The 23,186-nt window shown below is 38.2% G+C and overlaps 1 protein-coding gene across 1 annotated transcript in view; it reads left to right on the top strand.

Annotated features, from left to right (window-relative positions):
- Window positions 1-18,633, top strand: part of LOC124266753 (26S proteasome non-ATPase regulatory subunit 1-like) — a 297,670-nt gene extending 279,037 nt beyond the window's left edge. Inside the window, 7 exon segments of the mRNA XM_046701540.1 lie at window positions 13,803-13,972; window positions 14,548-14,721; window positions 15,094-15,306; window positions 15,702-15,752; window positions 16,863-16,938; window positions 17,380-17,481; window positions 18,182-18,633. Coding sequence (XP_046557496.1) covers window positions 13,803-13,972; window positions 14,548-14,721; window positions 15,094-15,306; window positions 15,702-15,752; window positions 16,863-16,938; window positions 17,380-17,450 — 755 coding nt within the window. The 3' untranslated portion in view covers window positions 17,451-17,481; window positions 18,182-18,633.
- Window positions 18,634-23,186: the final 4,553 nt, after the last annotated feature.

Raw genomic sequence — 23,186 nt, 5'->3', positions numbered from 1 at the left:
ATTAAAGTTTGGTTAGATTGATCAGCTGATTTTTATCAAGGTAGTTAAATCATGTTGTATAATAGAACAGCCATTAAATTATACAGTGGTTTTCATTGCCCAAACCTGATTTACTTCATGATGACAGAGGATATTTGAAGATTTTATTTGTTCTAACATGAAGGAGGGGAGTATGTACATTTTTTTTAAAATCAATATTCCAGTTTTTGTAGTTTGATCTAGTTGTTCGTATTATCACCTTGGGAGCAGAACTGAATGAACTCATTCAAAAAGTAAGTGCAGGAATGGCAGAGTTAGATACATCGGTGTGTTTGGACAGATTTCTTTTTGAAAACATTTTGTTTGTAGTAGTGTATTGATTTGAAATATTACTGAACACTTGCTTTGAAGGAAGTCAGAAAATTGATCTTCCTTTTTTTCCCCAAGTGTTTTGATGTTTGATGGGACGGCACGTCACATTTCCAGGAACAATCACTGGAGCTAGTGGAAGCTGTATAGTATCTAATCTGGAAGAACATTTCGGAAATATTTGTGAATTTTGAAACCCTACAAAAGGATTATCTTCATCATTGGTGGGTCTTGTCGCTAGTGTTGTTTATCATTGACCTTTTAACCTTTGGGGCATATAGATCTTATGATCTAGATTTGACTTTCCTAGATTAATTGTTTTTCGTTTGAACATATATGTGGTTACCATGGCGACATGAGTTACCTTTGTCATTCCCAGACAGGATTTCGCAAAGAGGATATTTTTCCAGATTTATGTTCTAGAATCTTATTGAACCTATTTTTTCTCTGGCAAATAGTATCTCTTAAAAACTTAATGTTTGTTATCGCCATGATCATGTCTGAAGCAGCTTACTCCTGGAAGAGATATGATGAGTGTCTTTAGCTGCGTTTTAGTTTTCTACTTGTAATACAATGGAGTCAGGGTTTCAGTTACCACTGATTGGTGTCCTCTATTGATTTTGAAGAAGTTTTACTTTTCCTCTGAAACTGTATGATTCAATGGTTGGCTCTGTATAATAAACTCAGATTTCACCAACAGTTGCCAACTGGGAAGTGAACTTAAAAAGAAGGTATCTTTTTATGCAACAACAACTTGAAGGGCCAATATTGTGGCGATTGATCTGGTACCTCTTTCCTCTTATTGCGTGTTTCTCTCTAGAATAGGCAGAGTTGACATTTGCTACAAACTGTTCTGGAACCCGGGAAACATGACAAATACGATGGAATTTACTGTGTTTAGATTGAACTCTGACTGAAATCAACTCTGTGCCTTTAATGCTTGGATACAGGGTTACATCAAACAGTTCAATTCAATTTTAGAAACAACATATATGATACTGAAGTTTGAAGAATTATGATCAAGAACAAGTAGCTTCTGTTGTCCAAGTAAGCCCTTGAAGCCTCAAGGGTGAAATAGGTCCCAAGTACCACATGTCTTGTAATGAGGATTGGGTGGTGGTTCTAATGTAGGACCTGTTGTCTGGTCATCACAACATGGACTGTTGCTCATGCTATCAGCCATTGTTTTTGACCAGATTTCATTATTTAGTCATTGTTGTTTTAGTGTTTGAGTTGGTTGGGAATCGCTCATTGATCTTTGCTGATGATCTGTTTATTGCAACCAATCAGTTATTGCTTCTTATGTCTTTGTTTCCCTTGAAAAATATTTCAGAGATTTGAACTGAAGTTTCAGTAGACATAATTATTTACTGTGCCATCATATAGTTGGAATAATTCAGAGATTTGAACTGAAGTTTCAGTAGACATAATTATTGACTGTGCCATCATATAGTTGATATAATTCAGAGTCCGCTTCAACAACACGAACAGAAGTGTGTTTGGTGTGTGAACTGCCCCTGCACCAAGATCTCACACAAACCTTGTAGTTGTTCCTGCTGCCATCTGTACACAACATTTCTCTGTCTGGAACTGGTATTGAGGTTGGGAGTAAATTTGCATGACTAAGACATATCGTTTTCAATCTGCGTGTATAGTGCATCAAAGAAAGTCTTTTACAATTTGCAACACATCTCATAAGATATTCAATGTAGATCAATCTAAATATATCTGACCGACTCCATATCAGTTAATTATTTGCTTTGTAGAGTTTTCTCACATCATTTTGTTGGCATTTTTGTAGTAACTTTTACACAATGATTGTTTTTTGGAACTTAACTGAACACTCTGATTTTTTATCATTTGAATTTTGTCTCCTGCTTGAAGATTGTGTCTGTAACACATTCAAACTGTGTTACTCTGTCCTTACTACGTTTGTTCTATTAATACTATTATTCATCAGTACTGATCTGGGTATTTCATGTGTTTGTACAGTTTAAAGTTGTTTTATTTTGTGAGTTCTACTTAAGAGAGTTCTTGTATATATTTTCTCTGAGCTGCAAAGGAGAACTTGGAATTGACTCGTCACTTTGAGAAATATTTTGGAGAATGTTGATTTAGCTTCTGATTGTAGCAATGTGACTGGTGAACCATTCAGGTGTTTGCGTGTAGAATCCAAACTCCTCAGTTTCAGATGATGGGAACAAGGCTTGGATTTGTTCTTGTTTTGTATGATCTCTGCATCATCATTAGCATCTGTTGGGATGGGCAGGTCTTGACCCAACATGAACCTGAGAAACACTTGTTGTTTAATTAGTTAGGAGCTGTTACTGATAATGTCAGTTGGTAATGTCAGTTGATAGTTTTTGCCATTCTCCCCTGTAAGGCAGTCCATATTATTTCCTGTGTTGCCCATCTGCTGCCTGCCCTGAATTTTCATTCTGACTTTGACTAGTACAGGTTTTTTTATCTCTATTTTCAGTACTGCTAAGGAATTTGTACACTGATGTAATAATAACTCTTACCCTTGAGCACTTGTAAAAAGGGGTGGTGGTAGCCTAGTGGTTAAAGCATCTGCTCGTCCCGGGTTCGATTTCCTACATGGGTACAATGTGTGAAGCCCATTTCTGGTATCTCCTGCCATGATTTTGCTGGAATATTGCTACAAGCGGCATAAAACCATACTAACTCACTCATAACAAAAACCAGGCCAGGTGGATCTTTCTGTATCTACATTTAAAAAAAGATTGTTTCTGAAGCAGAACAACTTGATTTCTTTTACTTTATTTAAAGACAATTAACAAGTGCTAAATTTAATATATGTCATGAAATATTTATACAATTGGTGGAAAAAACCCCAGATTTTTGGATGTTTGTATTTATATTTAGTGTTTTTCAAATGCCCACCTTCGTGCTGGTTGATGTTTGAGATGAGAAACAAACAAAGTATGTGATAAGCAGTGTGCTGTTGTGTACTGCAATGAAAGAGCATTGAAGTATAAACATAACCTTGCACAATGTAGTTGCATATCTGTACTGTCTAATAGGTGCATGAAATTCATGGCTTGTTAAGGCCAATAACCTGAATTCAGACTGATAACCATCACTGCAGAAGCCTTTGTACTTTGGATTGTTTGTTCTTGAACACCACACAATCAGCAATATTCCAGATATCTGATGGTCAGTTTATAATCAAATCTGGACCAGACAATCCCCTGATTGACATTATGACCATCTATCTCGGCCATTGGGATCTGATGATATGCATAAACCAAGTCAGTTTTATGTTAACTAAAACTGTAATTTTGGGGTGTTTTCTTCTTGTATGTCTGTGTGTCTGTTTGGCTTTGTTGAGAAGCACCTGAGAACACAAGAACACAGACAGTAATCAGACACAGCAAGGTCCCTGCTCAGGTGGAGTATAGAACTCAAAATGAAGCAGGTCTTCCATGCTGTAGTCCATCAGTAAGAAGGATACCACTATATGGATGAGTGAGTGAGGGGTTTAGTTTTACACCGCTTTTAGCAATATTCCAGCAATATCATGGCGGGGACACCAGAAAGGAGTTTCACACACATTCACACATTGTGCCGATGTGGGGAAATGAACCCGGGTCCTCAGAGTGGCGAGCGAACGCCTTAACCACTAGGCTACCTCACTCCCCCTATATGTATGAACAACTTCTTTATTGCAGTGAGAGTGATGTGACTTCAAAATGCCTCTCAAAGAAGTTTGTAGTCCTTCAGTGTCATTGACTTTACGGAGAGTCATTGCAAATAGTTACTTCTCACTAATACCTGACCCAAATGAATCCATATCAGTTCCATCACTTCAATTCAAAGATAAGTCCCCTTTTGATATTATTTTTAGTGTTTACGTTTTTACCAATTTCAACATGAAAAGATATATTTCTTCAGATCTTAATTAAATTCTTCTGTTCTGTAGTTAACCTTGACCAATGACCTTGGTACCATCGCTTCCCTTTGCTTTGATGAGATCTTTATGTCATCATAGAAAGGACAAGAATGTCCTGGGACATTTACTCAGTTACTACGAGTTCAAGTTGGTAGAATTAAATATTCTTAGTGCGATGAATCATCTGCCCACACAGAACATAGGTACACAGTCCCTCACTATGGAACAGTCTCGACAAATGAACCGTCCCTGTGATAGGCCAGCAGATTGGGCCAAGTCGATTACATATGATTGACCAAAATGTCTGTGGTCACATGAATAAATCATGAAGCAGCAATCCTCTAAAGACGTTAAACTGAAGCAGTCATGAAGCAGTCCTCATCTTATCTAATTGCCACTACACCTCCAAACACCTTTTATCTCAGGTTTAACATGCTGCTGGTTATAGTGTAATGTTGTTTGGCATTTTGTGTCATATCTGGGACAGGAGGCGATCATTGCCTTCACACAATAAACCAGTCGTTGCAACTCTCCACTGCTTGTCCCATGTTTGTATGTTACTTGGTCATCACAGATGGGACAAGGGTGGAGCTGGGGTCAGAGGTGGCAGTCATCTAAGCATGCACTGATGTGCTGATTGTGTGGGAATTCCTCCTCAACCACTGGTTTTATACCACCATACCCATTTCTCATGGTTTCACCAAAGTCTTTTATTTTTGTGGGTTTGCAAAGTTCACTACTTAACAAAGACTTGCTGGTAACTTTTCCAAAACTTAGTTAAATTATTCATATATGCTCACATATTAATGTAGTTGAACATGAAGTTGTGGTTTGTGGGTTTCATCCATATGGTGTTGAATCCAAGTGTTTTTTTAATGTTGTGTTTCTGAATATTACACATTTACAAACAATTATACACAGGCTACCAGGTTCTAATCTGGTGTAGTTGATCCTTTGGTCATCATCTGTTTTATCTTCCAGTGTTGAACTTGCATGACAAGTGATAAGCTGACATGCTCTGTTATAAAACTAAAATACCAATAGAGTTTTTAACTCACTCACTCATGGGTAAAGTTTCACAGTATATTCCTGACACCAGTTCCTGTCAGGACAGACAAATGATGTAAGTTAGTTTGATCTTATGACACCAGCTTTTCTCTATGACTACCACACAACTGCATTATAAGCTGGTGGATGTGTTGGTGAGTGTCGTTGAACACTGCTTTCAGCAATATGAGTAAGTATTAGCAGGTCTGGCTGATCTTATAAGTCACGCACTTTTCGGGGAGATGCCGAGTCATGGAGTCTGAACATCCGATCAATTTTTGTCGCCTCTTACGACAAGCATAGGTTACTGGGGATCAGTTCTAACCCAGAATCAATACAGGACTCCTGATGGGAAAATGGAAGTTTTCACTGAGGATTAGAAGTCTCTTCCTTCAAATGGTCTGGTTTCAGTATTTGATACAGGTAGCTTGATTTTCATTAAGAATTTGTTGTGTGCATTAACACATGAATGTATATGCATCTTTGAAAACTGGCTTAGTAAATCTTTGACCGCATTACAGATGGGTTATGATAAGTTGACAGACAGGAAGTACATCAGTTATTATACATTTATATTTCTAATTTTTAGAAATTGATTGATTTTGTTTTTGATTTGACTGACCTGAGGAATACTCATGCTGAGTAGTAGTTTATTCAGCCATTTTAAAACGATATCAGTGGTCTCTTCATTACACAGCATTTTCATAAAAACATGTTTCTCTTCATTGATTTGTTACAGGAGGGCCTTATTTAATATTCAATAAACAGTTTAAGAACAAGACGAAGAGGCTTTCTAAAATTGATATCTATTTTAGGAAATTCATCACCAGAGATATTAGACAGAAAGAAATTTGATTATCCATACCTTCAAAGGTTGGAGAGTATCTTGTCAAGGTAGTTATGTTTATCATCTGAAAGCAACCACCAAAACTCATTTCAATTTCTCTCAAATTCTCATCACTGGGGAAGAAGATGAATCTGCAACTCATTTGGCTAATATCTATTTATGAACACACATACAGTCTCTTTGTTGACGGAATATGACCTGTAGCACATAATTTCTGTTTTCAAACTGATGCCAGGATTTACTTTTTCTGCCAGGGGTTTAATGACTAAGGAATATTTTCAGAATGAAACCACATGAAATGTTGACAGAAGTTTAGAGTTGTTCATAAAATGCAAATCATGGTGTTGTGTGTAAATCTCTCTAGTTCGTCTGCCCTCGCTAGGACCATCCAGTGTTGATGAGACTACCATGTCTACAAGCCTGCAAGTGCTTTATCGCCATGCTTATCAGTAGAGGCATTGGTAAAGAGAGGAACATTGGGGAAGATATACACATGGAAATCTTTATACAACATTCAGTTCATATTAACAGGTTTCTATCAGAATCTTTAGAAATATATCAGAATCTTTAGAAGTATTGTGGCTAATGTCTGCAAGAAAGACAAGCAAAAAAGGTTTAAATGATAAGATAAGACATGGTGGTAGACAGGGAGATATTCCACTTGTATACATGTTTGGCTAATGCGCGTAAAATGATGTACTGTGATAGTGATTTGATTTCTTACTGCTGAATGACTTCAGTTCATTGAAGTGATCCACTTATATCAATGGTTAGATCCTTGTTTTAGAGGACATAGGATGCTCAGGAACTTAAAGTGACTGTATCAAAAGGAGGATATGGATGCTCAATCACAGACACATTTTGACAATTAAGTTCAAAAGAGCTGTTATTGTATGTATTAAAAACTCTATCTATGGTTGCCTACATTCTCTATGTTCCTTACAGATTGCATTCAGAATGAAAGTATCCCCAATTCCTTCAACATTAGTTGCAAGGATTAGAACAACTTGTTCAGGCTTGAGGATTCAGAAAGTGACATTTATCTCAGTGGAAGATCAGCTTAATCAAGCCATGATAAGCAGCCCCCATCAATACTAATAAGCCCCCCAAATGTTTGAGTGAAATGAGAATGAGAGGGCGACAGTATCTAATCCCCATGTATCAAACTGTCGTGAGAGGTCCACCTGAGTGACAACTTGCACTGATCTCATCAGCCACACTTAGAAGTCTCAGGCCATTGATTTACTATCCATCTTGTAGTGGCAGCTTCACTCATCTGTATTCAAGGTAGGCAGTGGGCACATATCTAATATGTATCAATATACCCTGTCTATGATTCTGTGGAAGACGTTCAACTGATGGGGGTCAATATAGGTCAGCGGTCAGTGTTGAATGGTGTCAGAGGTGAAGGTTTATACTTGCCTGGACAAACACACTTGAGTCAGCTCTGATGCCTGCCAGTGACCTCTGGTGCTCGTGTAGGACACAGGATAAGTTAGTTTCACAGTGCAGGAGCTCAGATGAGGAAATCAATTTGTTCGTCATAATGTTTGACACTCCTGGACATGCAAGATTGTCTAATGATGAACCATGTGACTGTGTTTGTAGCCAGGACTCCAACTTTAATCATTGGTTTTCTTGGTGGGATCTAATGAGTGATAAGTTCTCACACATTGAGCTGCAGTCGGGCAGAATCTGTTGTGAACAGTTATGTTGTACAAATCACAAAGTTCTATAGCCAGTGGGGATTCCTGGTTAAAATTGGCCCAGAAACTCACACACGTGGCATGTAGCTGAATGAAGTGGGTGTTCAGGGTCCTTGGTTGATTGCATGTCATCGAACCCTGGTGGCAGGGACTACTGCTTATATCAAGCACTCGTTTGTCTGGTCCAGACTTGATGTATAGGTTCTTCTGTTTTATAGCTGAAGTGGTGTAGCTATCAACAACAAACAGTCAAACATTAGGCATGCATGTCTGTCTTCAGCTTGACTATATCTTCACTTCCATCAGCTGGAATATTGTTGACCATGGTCTTTGACAACTTCAACTCATTCACTCACTCTACATTGCAGTAAATAGACTAAATGGGCTAGTAACTATCTGCTGCCGCTCATTCTGCTTATCAAATGTATGTGTTCCTGATGATTAGGATCCATACAGGGAAGGTAAGCAGAAGACCTGTACAGTTTCTCTCCCTGACTGGCATTCAGACATAATCATCACATAGTTACCTCCCCTCAACATGGCCAGGATTCAATAATTGTTATCTTACTGTGAGTTTGCTAAGTATTTGATTGGTGATATGTGTTATTGATTGTATACTTTGTGTCATGGTCAAGTGTCAGTGTTTGTATCAAGGTGTCATAAACAGGTCACAGAGATGATTGTAATGAGGTTTGATGAAGTAACCTCAGAGAAGAAAGTGTCTCAGTGGCATGGACTTGCCATAAAGGATTACATTAAGTGACACGGACTGAACTAGAAGAGGCAGTATCTAGGTGTACTGGACCTGACTCAAAGAATTGTACTGTGGTCACTATCTCAGTCTGAAAGGGAACAATATAGTTTGAGTTATGTCAAGGTTTCATTGACAAATGAGGAAAGTATTGATGCATTTTGGGATGGTCATGATGGTATCAAGATGTCAAGAACTCACCTCAGGGGATGTGATTGGTGTTGTGGGACAGTATCCTCAGATAGTACTGCATCATGGTGTGATCACAAGGAGGAATGTCTTCATGTAGGATGGACTTGATTGTATGTGTGAAGCCCATTCTTGTGTCCCCACCATGATATTGCTGGAATATTGCTAAAAGCGATGTAAAACTAAACTCACTTGCTCACTCTCTCCCATTTTTTCTTCCTACCTTGTCTACCTTCCAATTCAAGCCTACTACCCACTCACTTGCCTTCCTAAAAAGCATCTTTTACACAAATCAATTTAAACCAATCCTAGATACTGGGAAAATTGATAATGATAACAATCAATTGGGTTCTTAACCCAGCTGATTTGAGCTAACTGAATTTCAGCATTTTAATTGGAAGACTTTAACTGGCCCTGCATCTGCCTTCCATTTGCTGGGATTCCTGCAGATTTGATAGCTCTCCAGAATATCAATGTCTCCTACATCATGGATTATGTTTTCCAAACCAGCAGAGTGACAGGGAATCTTCTGCCAGCCTGTAATCTCTAGCCCAAGCTGATAAACGGCACTTTCATAGGCTGTAGACCCTTGATTAATTTCTCCAGGTTGAAGACCCGGAATTTGTCAATGTTATCGTCCACTTGGTTGCCTATCACTGGACAGTAGGCCTTCCTGTAATTAACCTGTAGGTCATAGGTCCCCTAACACTCCCATTGAAGGGGCCTATACAACAAGGTATACATATATGTAATTGCCTTGTGGGGTCCTCGACCATTTTTGATAGTCCCATAGTCAAGATTTATCAGTCATGCTAATTTTATTGTGATAGAAAGATCATTAAGTTAGTGTTATGTATATATGTAGATTTGTGTATGCTAATGAAGTAGTTATATATGGGCACTGACCCAAGTTTCAGATGTTGTTGACCTAGTCAGGTCTGTTGATGTTGTCCTGGTTGTCCTGTTGTCTGTAATGCAGTGATCCTTTTGTTGATGCCGTTTACTTGCTGTTACCTTGCACTTACTGGCATCTTGGATCCGATCAAACTGACACATGTAGGGATATTTGTTTATGCCAAAAACTGTTCTGAAATGAAATATTCTCGCTATGATTGTTTAAGCTAAACAGTAGATAAAAATAATAATATAAATAATAGATAATTTCAACCTTTACATAATCGACTTTGTTGATGTTAAAAACATTGATATAGTCCTGGGGCCATTTTATATTTGTTACCAGATATACACTTGGCGTACAGCTCTGTTCCAAAAGTAACTTTAAATGATTACTTTCTCTGAACAATAACATCATCTAGGTTATTGCTTAAATTGTGCTATGAGTGGTGCCAAAATTCCTGACTTTTTTATTGTGTCAGTGCCCAAATTTTGGAAAATCAGTTATTTATTGGACAATAAAACACCATGTAGTTTATCTCCCTTTGATTATGACATACCAAAATGCTGTGATCAACCATTGTTAAATAATACAAGGGCTTGATCAGATCTGGAACAGTGACACAATGAGTTCATTTTCTTGTGGCACCTTAGACAATTTACATCCAGTTTGAGGCTGAAGATGAAGGTTTTTGCAAGTCTTCATTCTGACTCAGCAGCATGTTTATAGCTGTCCACAGTCTCACCATATGTTTGTGTTCTTGCCTGGCCATGTTTTGTGTGTTCGACCTGCTTATTCAATCAAGGAATAAGATTTACTTCAGCACCAGATTGCCTGAAAAATAATTCAGTTTGATCTTTTTATTCTGAAAGATCACCTTCTAAAGCAGATGGCAGCAAATACTGTAAGATCCTATCTTGTGATCCTAGCAGAACTTTAAAGAATGCTTTTTGGTAATGGGAGATGTTACATTTAGGTGCAAAATAACTTCACATACGTTATTCCAGAAGCTTTGCAATTCTTCTCCACTCTCGGTCACCCCAGCCATGTGGGAGGTCTGAGACAGGTCCTCCATACCATCAATGTTGAAGTGTGGATTGAATGGGTACTATGTTGAGTGGGATTATTAGCTGACAGTGTGGATCCTTGCTCATGCTCTCACCCATTGGGTTGTCTGTCCAGATTTAGTTACTGCTCTTCTGTAGTACTGTCATTGTTGACTTATTGGTCAAAAGTTTCTCTTACCATACACCGTTCATTGAAAAGACATATCCTACAATAAGAAACGTTCTGTATACGTTTAGCATAAGTAAAGCATCATTTGATACAGTTAGATCAGCTCACTGGCTGTATCAAGATTTGAATGTATAGCTAGTTTTCTCAGCATTTTTCAGACCAGATTAAAAGATATGTACACCCAAGAGTGTACACATATATGAGCATTTAGCACTAGATATGAATGTTATGCAAGTTTTAAGATTAGCCTTGAAGCAGAAAAATATGTAATAGATTCGACCTTGTGTACATTTGCAACTGACTTTGCTCTTGCTCGAGTTGGATTAGACTAATGCTTAGTCTCTGAATATATATAATTTTGATAGTAACAAACAAGCCCATTTAAATTCAAAAGGAGACCCAGGGAGACCAGAGATCCTGAACCTGAGGAAATCTAGACTTGCTTTATTTAGGGCTTTAGCACTGCAGAGAGGGCTAGGCAGTAGGGAAAATAATGTGGTTCAGGGACTGTGAGACAGACTAGAGTTGGATGTACAAGGCTAAATATTGATACTGGGAGACATCATAATATTGCAAAGTCTGAAAGGGTGTGTACATATTGTAATTTAAACATCGAAGATCTGTACCATTTCACCTATATGTCCATCCTTAAAGAACATTCGAAAGAAATACATACCAAATAAATGTTTAATTTGACCATCAGTACAACAGTTTGTTCTCCTTATGGCAACAACAAACTATCAAGATTGTTCAATCTGTTGTGTTATGCTTCAAATATGCCTTCAAGAGTAGAAACATAATAAAATGAAATGTTAATCTTTTGTTTAATTGATCCTATACTGTACAGTATGCACTTCATGTATGTGGGCTTATGGCCTTCATACAATAAACATTTGAATTGAGATCCCTTGCAGGAATATTGAAGTGTCATTTGCCTTTTAAACATTATTTTACAGCTCAAATAGATGTTTGCTTTAGAACAATGTTTAGTTTTGTGCCATCTGACATCACCATTTATCACTGACGTTTTCAAGTTACAAGACAAGATAGTGCCTTGTTATTGTGGAATGGTACTCCTTTGACAGACAGTCTGTGGCAGATAAGCCATAGTGGTATATTGGTAAAATCCTGGGAATGAACCCATGTTCTTATATTCATATTGATTACTTAATTAGTTTCATTTCCCTAATGTTCTTGAGTTTAGTGTCACGTTCCTGATCAGCAGCAGGGTGATGAGATTGTTTAGATTTGTAAACCAGTTCTAGACAGTAAATTATAACAGTGCAAGAACCAGCAAAACACCATTGTGTCACAAGTTGAATGGACCTTTGTAAATCATACTGCAAATGTATGTCCAGTACGCACAAATGTAGAGAATGGACTGTATCTACAGCGATGCACACTATGTATTGTACCCACAACACATCTGTGACTTTGCTAAATGTTTGGTTGTTTCTTTCAGAGCAGTTTCATGCATCTTTTCTTCATCAGTTCTCTACACTGTTACTTTACAGGACCCTCATATTGTCCGCAGGGACCCTTAAACCCTCATCGAGGTAAAACCCTGTAAATATTGAAGGTTTGATACAAACTAAAAATGAAATGATGACAAGAGGCAGAACAGAGACCAAGCCTTTACTTAAAGACAAACCTTAGTCCAACACATCAACAGTGTGTGACTGTAGTACTGCAGAACAGAGACCAAGCCTTTACTTACAGACAAACCTTAGACCAACACATCAACAGTGTGTGACTGTAGTACTGCAGAACAGAGACCAAGCCTTTACTTACAGACAAACCTTAGTCCAACACATCAACAGTGTGTGACTGTAGTACTGCAGAACAGAGACCAAGCCTTTACTTAAAGACAAACCTTAGTCCAACACATCAACAGTGTGTGACTGTAGTACTGCAGAACAGAGACCAAGCCTTTACTTACAGACAAACCTTAGACCAACACATCAACAGTGTGTGACTGTAGTACTGCAGAACAGAGACCAAGCCTTTACTTAAAGACAAACCTTAGTCCAACACATCAACAGTGTGTGACTGTAGTACTGCAGAACAGAGACCAAGCCTTTTACTTAACAGACAAACCTTAAAGACAAACCTTAGACCAACACATCAACAGTGTGTGACTGTAGTACTGCAGAACAGAGACCAAGCCTTTACTTAAAGACAAACCTTAGTCCAACACATCAACAGTGTGTGACTGTAGTACTGCAGAACAGAGACCAAGCCTTTACTTACAGACAAACCTTAGACCAACACATCAACAGTGTGTGACTGTAGTACTGCAATATCCAACAGTCGGAACAGATAAACGCAAGGAATTTGTGTAGTTGAATCACCTATAAAATCTGCAATCTGCGACAGTTAAGTGAGAAAGAGTATTCTCCCTTTAAACAGTGCTGGTGATGATCTGATTATCTGGTGCTTCATTTGGCTCAGAAACCTTCTGGAGAGTGATGAGTAAGCGAGACTGGTTTGGTGCCATTTTGTACAGTGACCAAGTTATATCATGGCATGCCAGCTTCTATGGGAAGAAAGCCCAAAGTTATACAAGTCTTGGAGTTTTACCATTGGGGAAGATGCACCTCTCAGTACAGATAAACATATGAATCCAAGGGTCCTGTGATAAAGTATTATTCCCTTTACAGGAGTATTAAGATATTTAACTACAAGATGTACCGATATGTCTATCTTCTTATCTCAGTGGTGGGGTCAATAGAATTGTGATGTTAATTAACATTGGGAACACTGTGGTATTGAATAACTTGGTGTAGTCTTTCTATTAAAGCTGGGACTGATAGGTGCCTCTAAGACTTCCAGTGAATGTGTCCTGACTGTGTGAAGTGTGTGTGTTTCAGGAGGCCGCAATGCCACTGTGTCTCTACAGTCCCGTACAGGACACACCAACATGGAGGCCGTGGTTGGTCTGCTGGTGTTCTGCCAGTACTGGTTCTGGTATCCTCTCACTCACTTCCTGTCACTCTCCTTCACACCAAACTGTGTGGTCGGACTCAACTCAGACCTCAAGGTAAGTCGTTATCCTAGTGGTTCTAATGGATAGAATCATATTTGTCCTATGTGAGCATCTCAATTAGTTCTGAGAAAGACACAAAGAAAGGTCTATGTATGGAGATGTTGAATAAGGATCGAACAAACTACAGTTGGCAGTTACCAAAGTTCCTTTTGCATAAAAATATACTCCAAATGCAATGGTATGGGTCTTTCAGGATAGCTCATGGAATGAGTAAGCTGGGGTTTATGCTGCATTTTCACAATATTCCAGAAATGGGCTTCATACATTGGGACTTGAAGCTAGGTGTTCAATGTGACAAGCAAACACTTCAACAACTAGGCTATCCACACAGCCCTATAAATTCATGTATCTTTCTTGATGAAAAATATGGCTTATTTTGATATGTTGTTTGTTATTAACACATTTGTTGGTATAAATTGACAAGGGCCATCAGCATCTTGTGTGCAATGCTGGAAACTGGTAGCATGACTGGGACATTAACTTGGTGAAGAATGAAATACTTCATTGTATGTGTAGATGTCAGGTGGTGACATGCCTACGTTCAAGTTGGTATACTGTGCTTGTTGTAGATGCCGAAGATTGAGTTCAAATCTAATGCCAAGCCATCGACTTTTGCCTACCCTCCTCCCCTAGAGGAGAAGAGCACCAAGACCAAGGAGAAGGTGGAGACTGCAGTTCTCAGCATCACAGCCAAGCAGAAGAAGAAGGATGCAGAGAAACAGAAGGATGAAAAGATGGAAGTCGTAAGTCTTTGTCCATTTGGATATGATTCTGACCTTGCACAAACCTTACCATTTAATACTTGAACATTCTGTCACTTGAAGTATAACTCTTGTAATATAAAGATGGTAACCTTTGGCATAAATTTAGAATATTTACATATGCAAGTATTCTAAAATATGTATCATTGTGAGCCCAGTAGTCTTACGCTTCTCAATTTTCAGGTGTAATTCTCCACAATGTGCAAATTCCTTAGTGTGCCCAGACTAGAGTGTTTTAATATTGTGACATCCAATTGAATTTGCTTTGAGAGACATTCTGTAATTCGTTTCAGTCCCCATGTTCTTGAGTTTGTTTGATGTGATTTTTTTCATTTAACTCCACCTCCTATGCAGGATGAAGAAAAGAAAGATGAAGGCAAGGAGAAAGATGTGGAAATGAAGGAAGAGAAGCCAGAAGCAAAGAAGAAGGAATCTGACAAGAAAGATGATAAGAAGGAAGAGAAGAAGGAAGAAGAAAAAGAAAAAGAGGAAAAGGAGAAGAAGGAGAAGGAACCTGAGCCTACATTTGAGATGATGGCCAATCCTGCCCGTGTCATGAAGTCCCAGGTAGGTCATCTGTCATGTCACCAAGTATAACAAGTATTTCATCGGACTTTAATAAAGCCAAGTTTCAGACGAATATATATGTGAATGTTCTTGTTTAGAAGATTACTTTTAATTGTGTTTATAAAATTAATGTAATTTCAATTGCTGCATCTTCATGAATTTGTTGTCATTACTTGTTTGAGAGTGGTTTTTGATTTCTCCACTGTTTTGGGCAATTTAGAAAGATCTCCCACAGACTACTTCCTGAAACATTCATGTTTTATATGTCTGTTTGAATATCTGTAGTGTCTTCTAGCAGTATACAAATCAAAACTCACTGCCAACTGGTGATGAGATAGTTACAATAGTTACATCAACCCTAACCATACTGAAAATTTGTCTGTTTTGTTTTGCAGCTGAAGGTGCTGTCAATGGGAGAGGAAGTCCGTTACACACCAGTGAAAGATGTGAGTTCAGTATAGGGTGTTGGGCTGTTGTAAGATATAGTTGATACTGAATCCTGGCTGATCTTGGCAAACTACAGCCAACACACATCCCAATGAGTCTGAGGCTGTCTCCTTTTGTGCAAGTTTCTGATATCCTACAGATAATCCTGTGTGTTTGCGGAAGAATAGGTCCCAAGAATCTGATGATTATCCGAGTGTGGAAAAGAGGATTGGGTAGTCAGCCTATGCTGATTCTGTGTCTACATAGTTTGGATCTTTTTGCATGGTTTCAGTAACTGTCTTGTCAACTCAGTTATTTACCACCCTGAAATACTTGGAATATTTTATTTCGTGAGTCTGTCTCTGTGTCATGAATACCATATATCAGGAACAAAAATTGTATTCTCTTGGCATTTTCCAGTTCTGAAACACATGACAGTTCTAATCTCGTATCATCATTCATGTCATATCATGTAAATATTTACTAAATGGATATTTTGAAACATATTGCTTGTTTAGAAACAGCATTGTAATGTGAACTTGAAGTGAACCACTCAATGTATGATCTAGTGCCCATATGTGTATCCATGGCTGTTTATAAGCTTTCACACATAACAAGTCTGGTATCTAATCATTTTGGAATACTATGCAAAATGAAATAAAAAAATCCAACATGTTTTGTACAGACAAATTTTAGTTCCTGATAGTTCTGGCTTGGTTAACCTTTTGATGAGACATTATAGAATAAATTGCAGAATGTGTCATTAAACAATATTATGATTGAAGCTGACTTAGTGCCAATCTACATCTCTGTAACTGTGTGGTATTTGATGTTATTATTGAAGCTGTCTTAGTGCCAGTCTACATCTCTGTAACTGTTGGTATTTGATGTTATTATTGAAGCTGTCTTAGTGCCAGTCTACATCTCTGTAACTGTGGTATTTGATGTTATTATTGAAGCTGTCTTAGTGCCAATCTACATCTCTGTAACTGTGTGGTATTTGATGTTATTATTGAAGCTGTCTTAGTGCCAGTCTACATCCCTGTAACTGTGTGGTATTTGATGTTATTTTTGAAGCTGTCTTAGTGCCAGTCTACATCTCTGTAACTGTGTGGTATTTGATGTTCCAGCTGACAATCGGAGGCATCGTTATGATGAAGAATACCAAACCCGGAGAAGATGAAGAGATTGTGGAAACAGTAGCAGGTAAGACATTTGGCACATACATTATTTTTAGAAGTTGGACATCACTGTTATTAAACATTATTTTTAGAAGTTGGACATGTTAATTTGGCGCCTGAGGATATATTCAATTATGTCATAAACATTCCTTCTGAATTATGGTTGCCAGTTTCCTGTGGGTACCACAGGTCATACAGAAAATGAAAGTGAATAAAATTTAAAACTAAGTCATAGCTATCCTTAGGGGTATGCCTGAAGAGTTATGCAGTTATCTCCCCTGACTCTTAATGTAGATATAGTGACAGAAAACATGGACATGTTTGTTTGGTGCCTGAGGATATATTCTTTTCTAGACATCTAGTGCTTCAGTTTAGAAGCTCAGTGCTTTCTAGTGTTGAGATCAAGTGATGTAGGACACTTACATGTAATATATTGTTGTGCTGACCTCCATGTGAATGCTTGCAGCTGGAGGACCTAAGATTGAGGAGGAGGAAGAGCCAGAACCCCCAGAGCCCTTTGAGTGGACAGAGGACTAGAGTCCCTCTACTGCCCAGCAGTTGCACAGAAACAGGTGGGCCAGCCTATAGCTCAGTAGGACACATTGTCACAATAGGCACATATACTAGCGGCTCTTTGGATTCCATCCTTATAAGAGACCAGAGAATTCAATGTGTTTACCTGATGAAGGTGTCACAAATAAAATTCTTTATAACAGGTTGCATAGCATTGGCAAGTTATTCTTTAATGATTTAATAATATGTTATTAATTGATACGGAGAGTAAATGGTCATTCTAACAGGTTATAGGTCCAGTGTAATCCTCTTGTACAGTATCTAATGTCTCAGATGAAGGTCATCATCAACTTGTTTCCATGGTTCAGAAATTCATGGAACATTTCTATTCCTAATAGACCCGTGAAGGTCCGGGTTAGAATATTGGTCTTCAGTAACCCATCCTTGTCGTCGGAGGGGACTAACAGGATCGGGTGGTCAGTTTGCTGACTTGGTTGATGCATGTCTTCGTATCCCAATTGAGTAGATCAATGCTCTTGTTGTTGATCACTGGATTGTCTGGTCCAGACTTCGTTTATTTACAGACCGCCACCATATAGCTGGAATATTGCTGAGTGTGGCATAAAACTAAACTCACTCACTAACTTATTCCTAATATTGATTCTTAGAGCTGAAAAGAACCTTTCTCACTATTGGTACAAATCTGAAGAATTTTTGCATGGGATAAAGGTTTTATCGTGTTTTACTTCTATTTTCAGATAATCCAGGTGTCATCTGAGTCTGTATGCAGAGCTTCAACTTATCTGCTTCTGTCCTTAACTGAACAGTCCATGTTACCATGTATTTTGTGAAACTGTACGTGTTATTCTGCTATGACAGATTGTCTCCAGAGCAATCAGAATTCTAAAATCATTAGGATAATGAAGAAATGGACTGACTCAAACCTGGCTGTTTAACATTTCAACATTTTCTGCATATCGTGAGTTTAACAAGAATATATGAAACTTCCAAGAAACCAGTGTGAAAGAAAAGATGTTTCAACAAAATTCAAATGATTTCCAAGTACATTGTATTCCATTTTGTATGTTCATGTCATTTTAATTTTATTTAACTAAAAGCTTTTGTGGTATTTTATTGAAACTGTTGTGTCTGCATCAGTGAACTGTATGTCAATGTTAAAACTAGGAATAAAACTGACTACACCCTCTTCCCTTGTTCTGCTGAGTCTGCCATTTAGTGACTTTCTTATAGGACATGTATCAGTGTCTTTGTGATTTAATCAGACAGATGCTCTGTTGTTATAGAGTTTTCACAGTGAGTCAGAGACCCGTGAAGACCCCGGTTAGAATTGGTCTTCAGCAACCCATGCTTGTCGTAACAGGATCGTGTGGTCAGGCTTGCTGACTTGGTTGACACATCGTATCCCAATTGCATAGATCAATGCTCATGCTGTTGATCACTGGATTGTCTGGTCCAAACCTGATTATTTTACAGACCGCCGCCGCCATATAGCTGGAATATTGTGGAATCCGACGTGAAACTAAACTCACTCACTCACTCACTCACAGTGGGTCAGATCATCTGTTACTGTGTAACAAATACTTCGTGTGTCACACTCTCATAAAGTATCTGTATCCTTAAGCAACTAAAACCTGTAAAACCTCCACTCAAAAATGCATCTGACACACTGTTCATATCACTGAATATCTGTTCAACCAGACACACTCACTCACAAATAGTTGGAATATTGGTGAGTGCAGTGTTAATTAACAAACAAGCAAAACAAAAGATGAATTGGTCTTTCCATCAAGATGTGCACATTTGTTGAGGAGGAGACTAATTACTGCTCTATCCACCAAGCTTGATTTGTCAACAGGTATCTCATGTTGTAAGATAGTATTAAAGGATTACGGGATAAAATAGGAGTTGCCCTCCTTGAGAAGAACACAACCTGAACTTACTAAATATGTGCCTAAATATTTAATTAACAACTACCACCATACCATGGACCTCAAATATGTCACATGCTAAACACACTCATTGCAGACTAAACCTTACTTCAGTAAGAGGAAAACCTTAATGGCTTTGAGGTCAGTCTGCTTTTCATAACTTACTATGCCGGTAAGCTGTTGTACTTTCGCTCAAGCAATAACATGACACATAGACGGGGTGGGGGTGGGTGCGTGCACTCCCCCTTTTGTCATGAAAGTTTATTAAATGACCATTGAAACTCACGTGAAACTGAAGTGTGAACACACACACCCCTTCTCAATAGTGTGCAAACACCCCACCCCCACCCACCCCTTTAAAAAAAGCTGTATCTGCCCCTGTGACAGACATGTGGCACACACACAGAGGGTCGGAAGTCTAACAATGATGGACTGTGTTAATGTAGTTGGTGGCAAGTTATTTTCAACATAATTCCTTTTGAAGTGTTCACTTGCATGCCAACTTGTTCAAGTGCCTGTAAAGCAATGGAAAGCTCCCTCCCGATGGTGAACAAAGTTCTGAACACAGGAAATTATGCCATCAATATTTGCATAATGCTTGCTACTTAGTTCTCTCTTCAAGTTGGAAATCTGAGTATCAAATCTGGTGAATAATCATGGCAACAACAGACACAGGTGCATGGTCGTGGTAGAACAACACACCTTCAGTGTGTAGCCTGGATGTTCCAGCTGGTTAGTGTAACATTGACTATTAATGGTCAGACCTTTCAGGACATCCTCCACAAGTAGGATTCCTCTGAATAACAGAAAACCTGTCCACCTGATGGAGTCTGGCTTTTTGGAGGAGACGTTAGATGTTACTGTTTTTATGACTGCTTTGACTGTTGTTTAGTCTTTGGCTGAGTTGCTCAACGAAGCCATGTTATTGTTCTTGAAAACATTGATATAGTATATAGTGTCTGCCTCTGTCTCATTTATGAGCTACCTGCTTCAAAAATTCAAGTCAAGATTCCCGAAACCTTTGTCATGCCCAGTTGGTTCCTGAGAATGTTCTCTCATGAGAGATGCCTTGATTATCGGCAATGTGAGGTGTTCTGAAGACATTTTGGTTTTTCATTTAACTGTTTACCCAAACGCACCCAGTGCATACTGGCCGCATCGCCTGAATACACCCGGTGATGAGTGCACGTGAAATGCGAAGTAGGTTTACATATATAAGACGGTGGTCAAATATACACAGGCCCATTCGTGCTTATTCGTTCTATTCGTTCGTGCCATTTGGCCCATTCGTTTTTAGATATTAGACTGGAAGGTTCATTTGGCTGTTGTGGCGTTAGATTGTTGCGTCACTTTAAGAGAATCACGTTTAGTTCCTTGTAAATCATCCATAGTTTTCTCACTAACAATAGTTGTCACGTTTAGTTCCTTGTTTAGGCCAAAGGTAAGTTTCAAAATTTGAGTTGATTAGGTTTTCAGTACATTGTATAGCTCTGCACCATTGTTTATTTCCACAGCGAAACACGAGGTGTAAGCTTAATCAACCATGTGGCAGACTTAAACAATGCGTTTGATAAGATCTGTTTGATGAAAGTATAGTCCATACTTTATACTTTACTGACTCAGAAACTGTACACACGACATTCAAGTGTATGAGAGGCAGGATGTACAATGTTTGCAGAAACAGTATTGATATTGCTATGTACATCACTCAAAACTGTATCACATGTTACCCAAATCCCTGACTGCACAGAGATTATATTTGTGTCACTAATACCACTGAACACCCTTATGAAAATGCTTACGACTTTCTTTATGCGCCAGATTATACGGCTGGGCGTAATACGATTCTACATTTTACAGTCCATTAGGTGATACAAGTTAGGAAGTGATAAGTTTAATGACTATCGAAAGATCAAATGGTTAACTGCATGAACAAAATTTCTGGAATTTTGTCGTAATTTTAGTTCACGCATTCCTTAAAGCATGGCGAGCAGTGGTACAAAAGAATCAGTCGCTCACCTTTCATTAAAAGTCATCAAAACTCCAACATTTACATGATCGTTTGTTCAACAACTTTTCCTCTTCTTCATGTCAATGTCTGAAATTATAATGACGGTTTCGTTTGGACGAATGACATTTAAGAGAATTTATTGCTTTCGAATGTAATATTTATTTGCCATTTCGCTTTGATACGAAAATATCTTGTTACTCAGTCCCTGAACCACAAGAAGTCGCCTTCCACCCAACCCTTTCTGCCATGCCAAAACACCGACTGAAGCGAGTATAGATTTCCTCATTCTCCAAGCTCAATGTGACTCCCTTGCAATTGGAGTTTTTTGGTTCTATGAAAATTATATATTTTCAGGGTGTAAGGATAAAGCTAAGAATTATGTTCCTAACTACAGAGGAATAACATTACTAATATATCGACACCAATTACTCTTGTCACGGCAACTCTCACTAGTCTCAGTAAGTCATGGTTAATAGAAGTTTTTAATGAATAAATATCTATTCAGAGAAAATGATTCTGCTCCAGATCCAAGATTTGCACTCCTACAGACATGAATTTACGGTAAGATTCATCACCGTATATATAGTGTATACTGTAATGCGGTTGTCCCAGTAAGATATAACTCTTCCATCTGACGAATATTTTCATACTCACACAGGGGTTTGACAAGGATGTATCTTGTTGACAGTTTTGTTTCTACTGTAGAGGAACTTGTAAAAAAAATGTTTGCCTATGGTAGCAGAGGAATATTATTCATTAAAGAATAGTACATATTATTATTTTTCTGTCGATGTTACTATATTTGCAATACTTTACCAATATAATATCTAAAGTCAGTATTTAAAAAGGGATTGTCAATCATTTTTAAAAATATTAACATTGTCTAGAAAAACGGAAAGTTAAGAACGATTTGTAGATGATTATCCTAGGAATATTTTAAGGATTTGCTTTTCGTAAAAAAAATTTTTGGTTCAAAATTTAATCATCAGGGCCTAGATTTTCGAAGCTCTCTTAGCGCTAAGATAGTCGTAAGTGCCATACATTAACATTAACTTACGACTATCTTAGCGCTAAGAGAGCTTCGAAAATCAAGGCCCTGGTTGGTAAAGACATTTATCAGTAGTAGAACAGGCACTATGGACGTCTATGCCACGTTAAGAGTTTTAATGTTGTTGTAATGTCATCTCTTGGTCATGGACACAGTGTCCCCGATAGTAACCCACATCACTGGATAACTGCGTGGGACTTGTCTGTACGTATCTGACATAGTCACGAGCAGATCCAACAGTATGCGCGAGAGGTTCAACATAAAACTGAAATGACTTTGACACTAATGGTCTTATGAAAACAGCATATTTTAAGTTTGTTTCATGAATCTATTTAGAGATAAAGACGTGTTTACCATCAAATCAGCTGGACATCACAGGTGTTAAGCTTGTGTTGCCATTAGGTCGGCATTGTTGGACGAAAATGTAAGCAAAACATTTCACCAGAATATTGTCTCATTGAAACATATTCTTGTAAGTGTCGTCGCTGTTTATCATGATTTAGATGCCATAGTCATTTTCAAGAACACCAAAAAATAATAGCATAGTGATCATGGCCAAAAAGAAACTCATAGGCCGAAATAAGGAAATTATTACACGTATTTAAGTACATAAGTCGATTAAGCTTGAACATAGATGAAGGAAATTTGACAACAGGATCAACATATGTATTTTTGCCATTGTCAGCATTAATCCAGTTCACTCACTGCACATGTGTGGAGACAAGTGTGTGTGTGTGTGTGTGTGTGTGTGA

The sequence above is a fragment of the Haliotis rubra genome, unplaced genomic scaffold (genome assembly GCF_003918875.1).
Source record: "Haliotis rubra isolate DU_JTF1 unplaced genomic scaffold, ASM391887v1 Scf128, whole genome shotgun sequence".
NCBI lineage: Eukaryota > Metazoa > Mollusca > Gastropoda > Lepetellida > Haliotidae > Haliotis > Haliotis rubra.
Note: the sequence above shows the minus strand (reverse complement) of the source record. Positions and strands in the feature narration are given on the sequence as shown.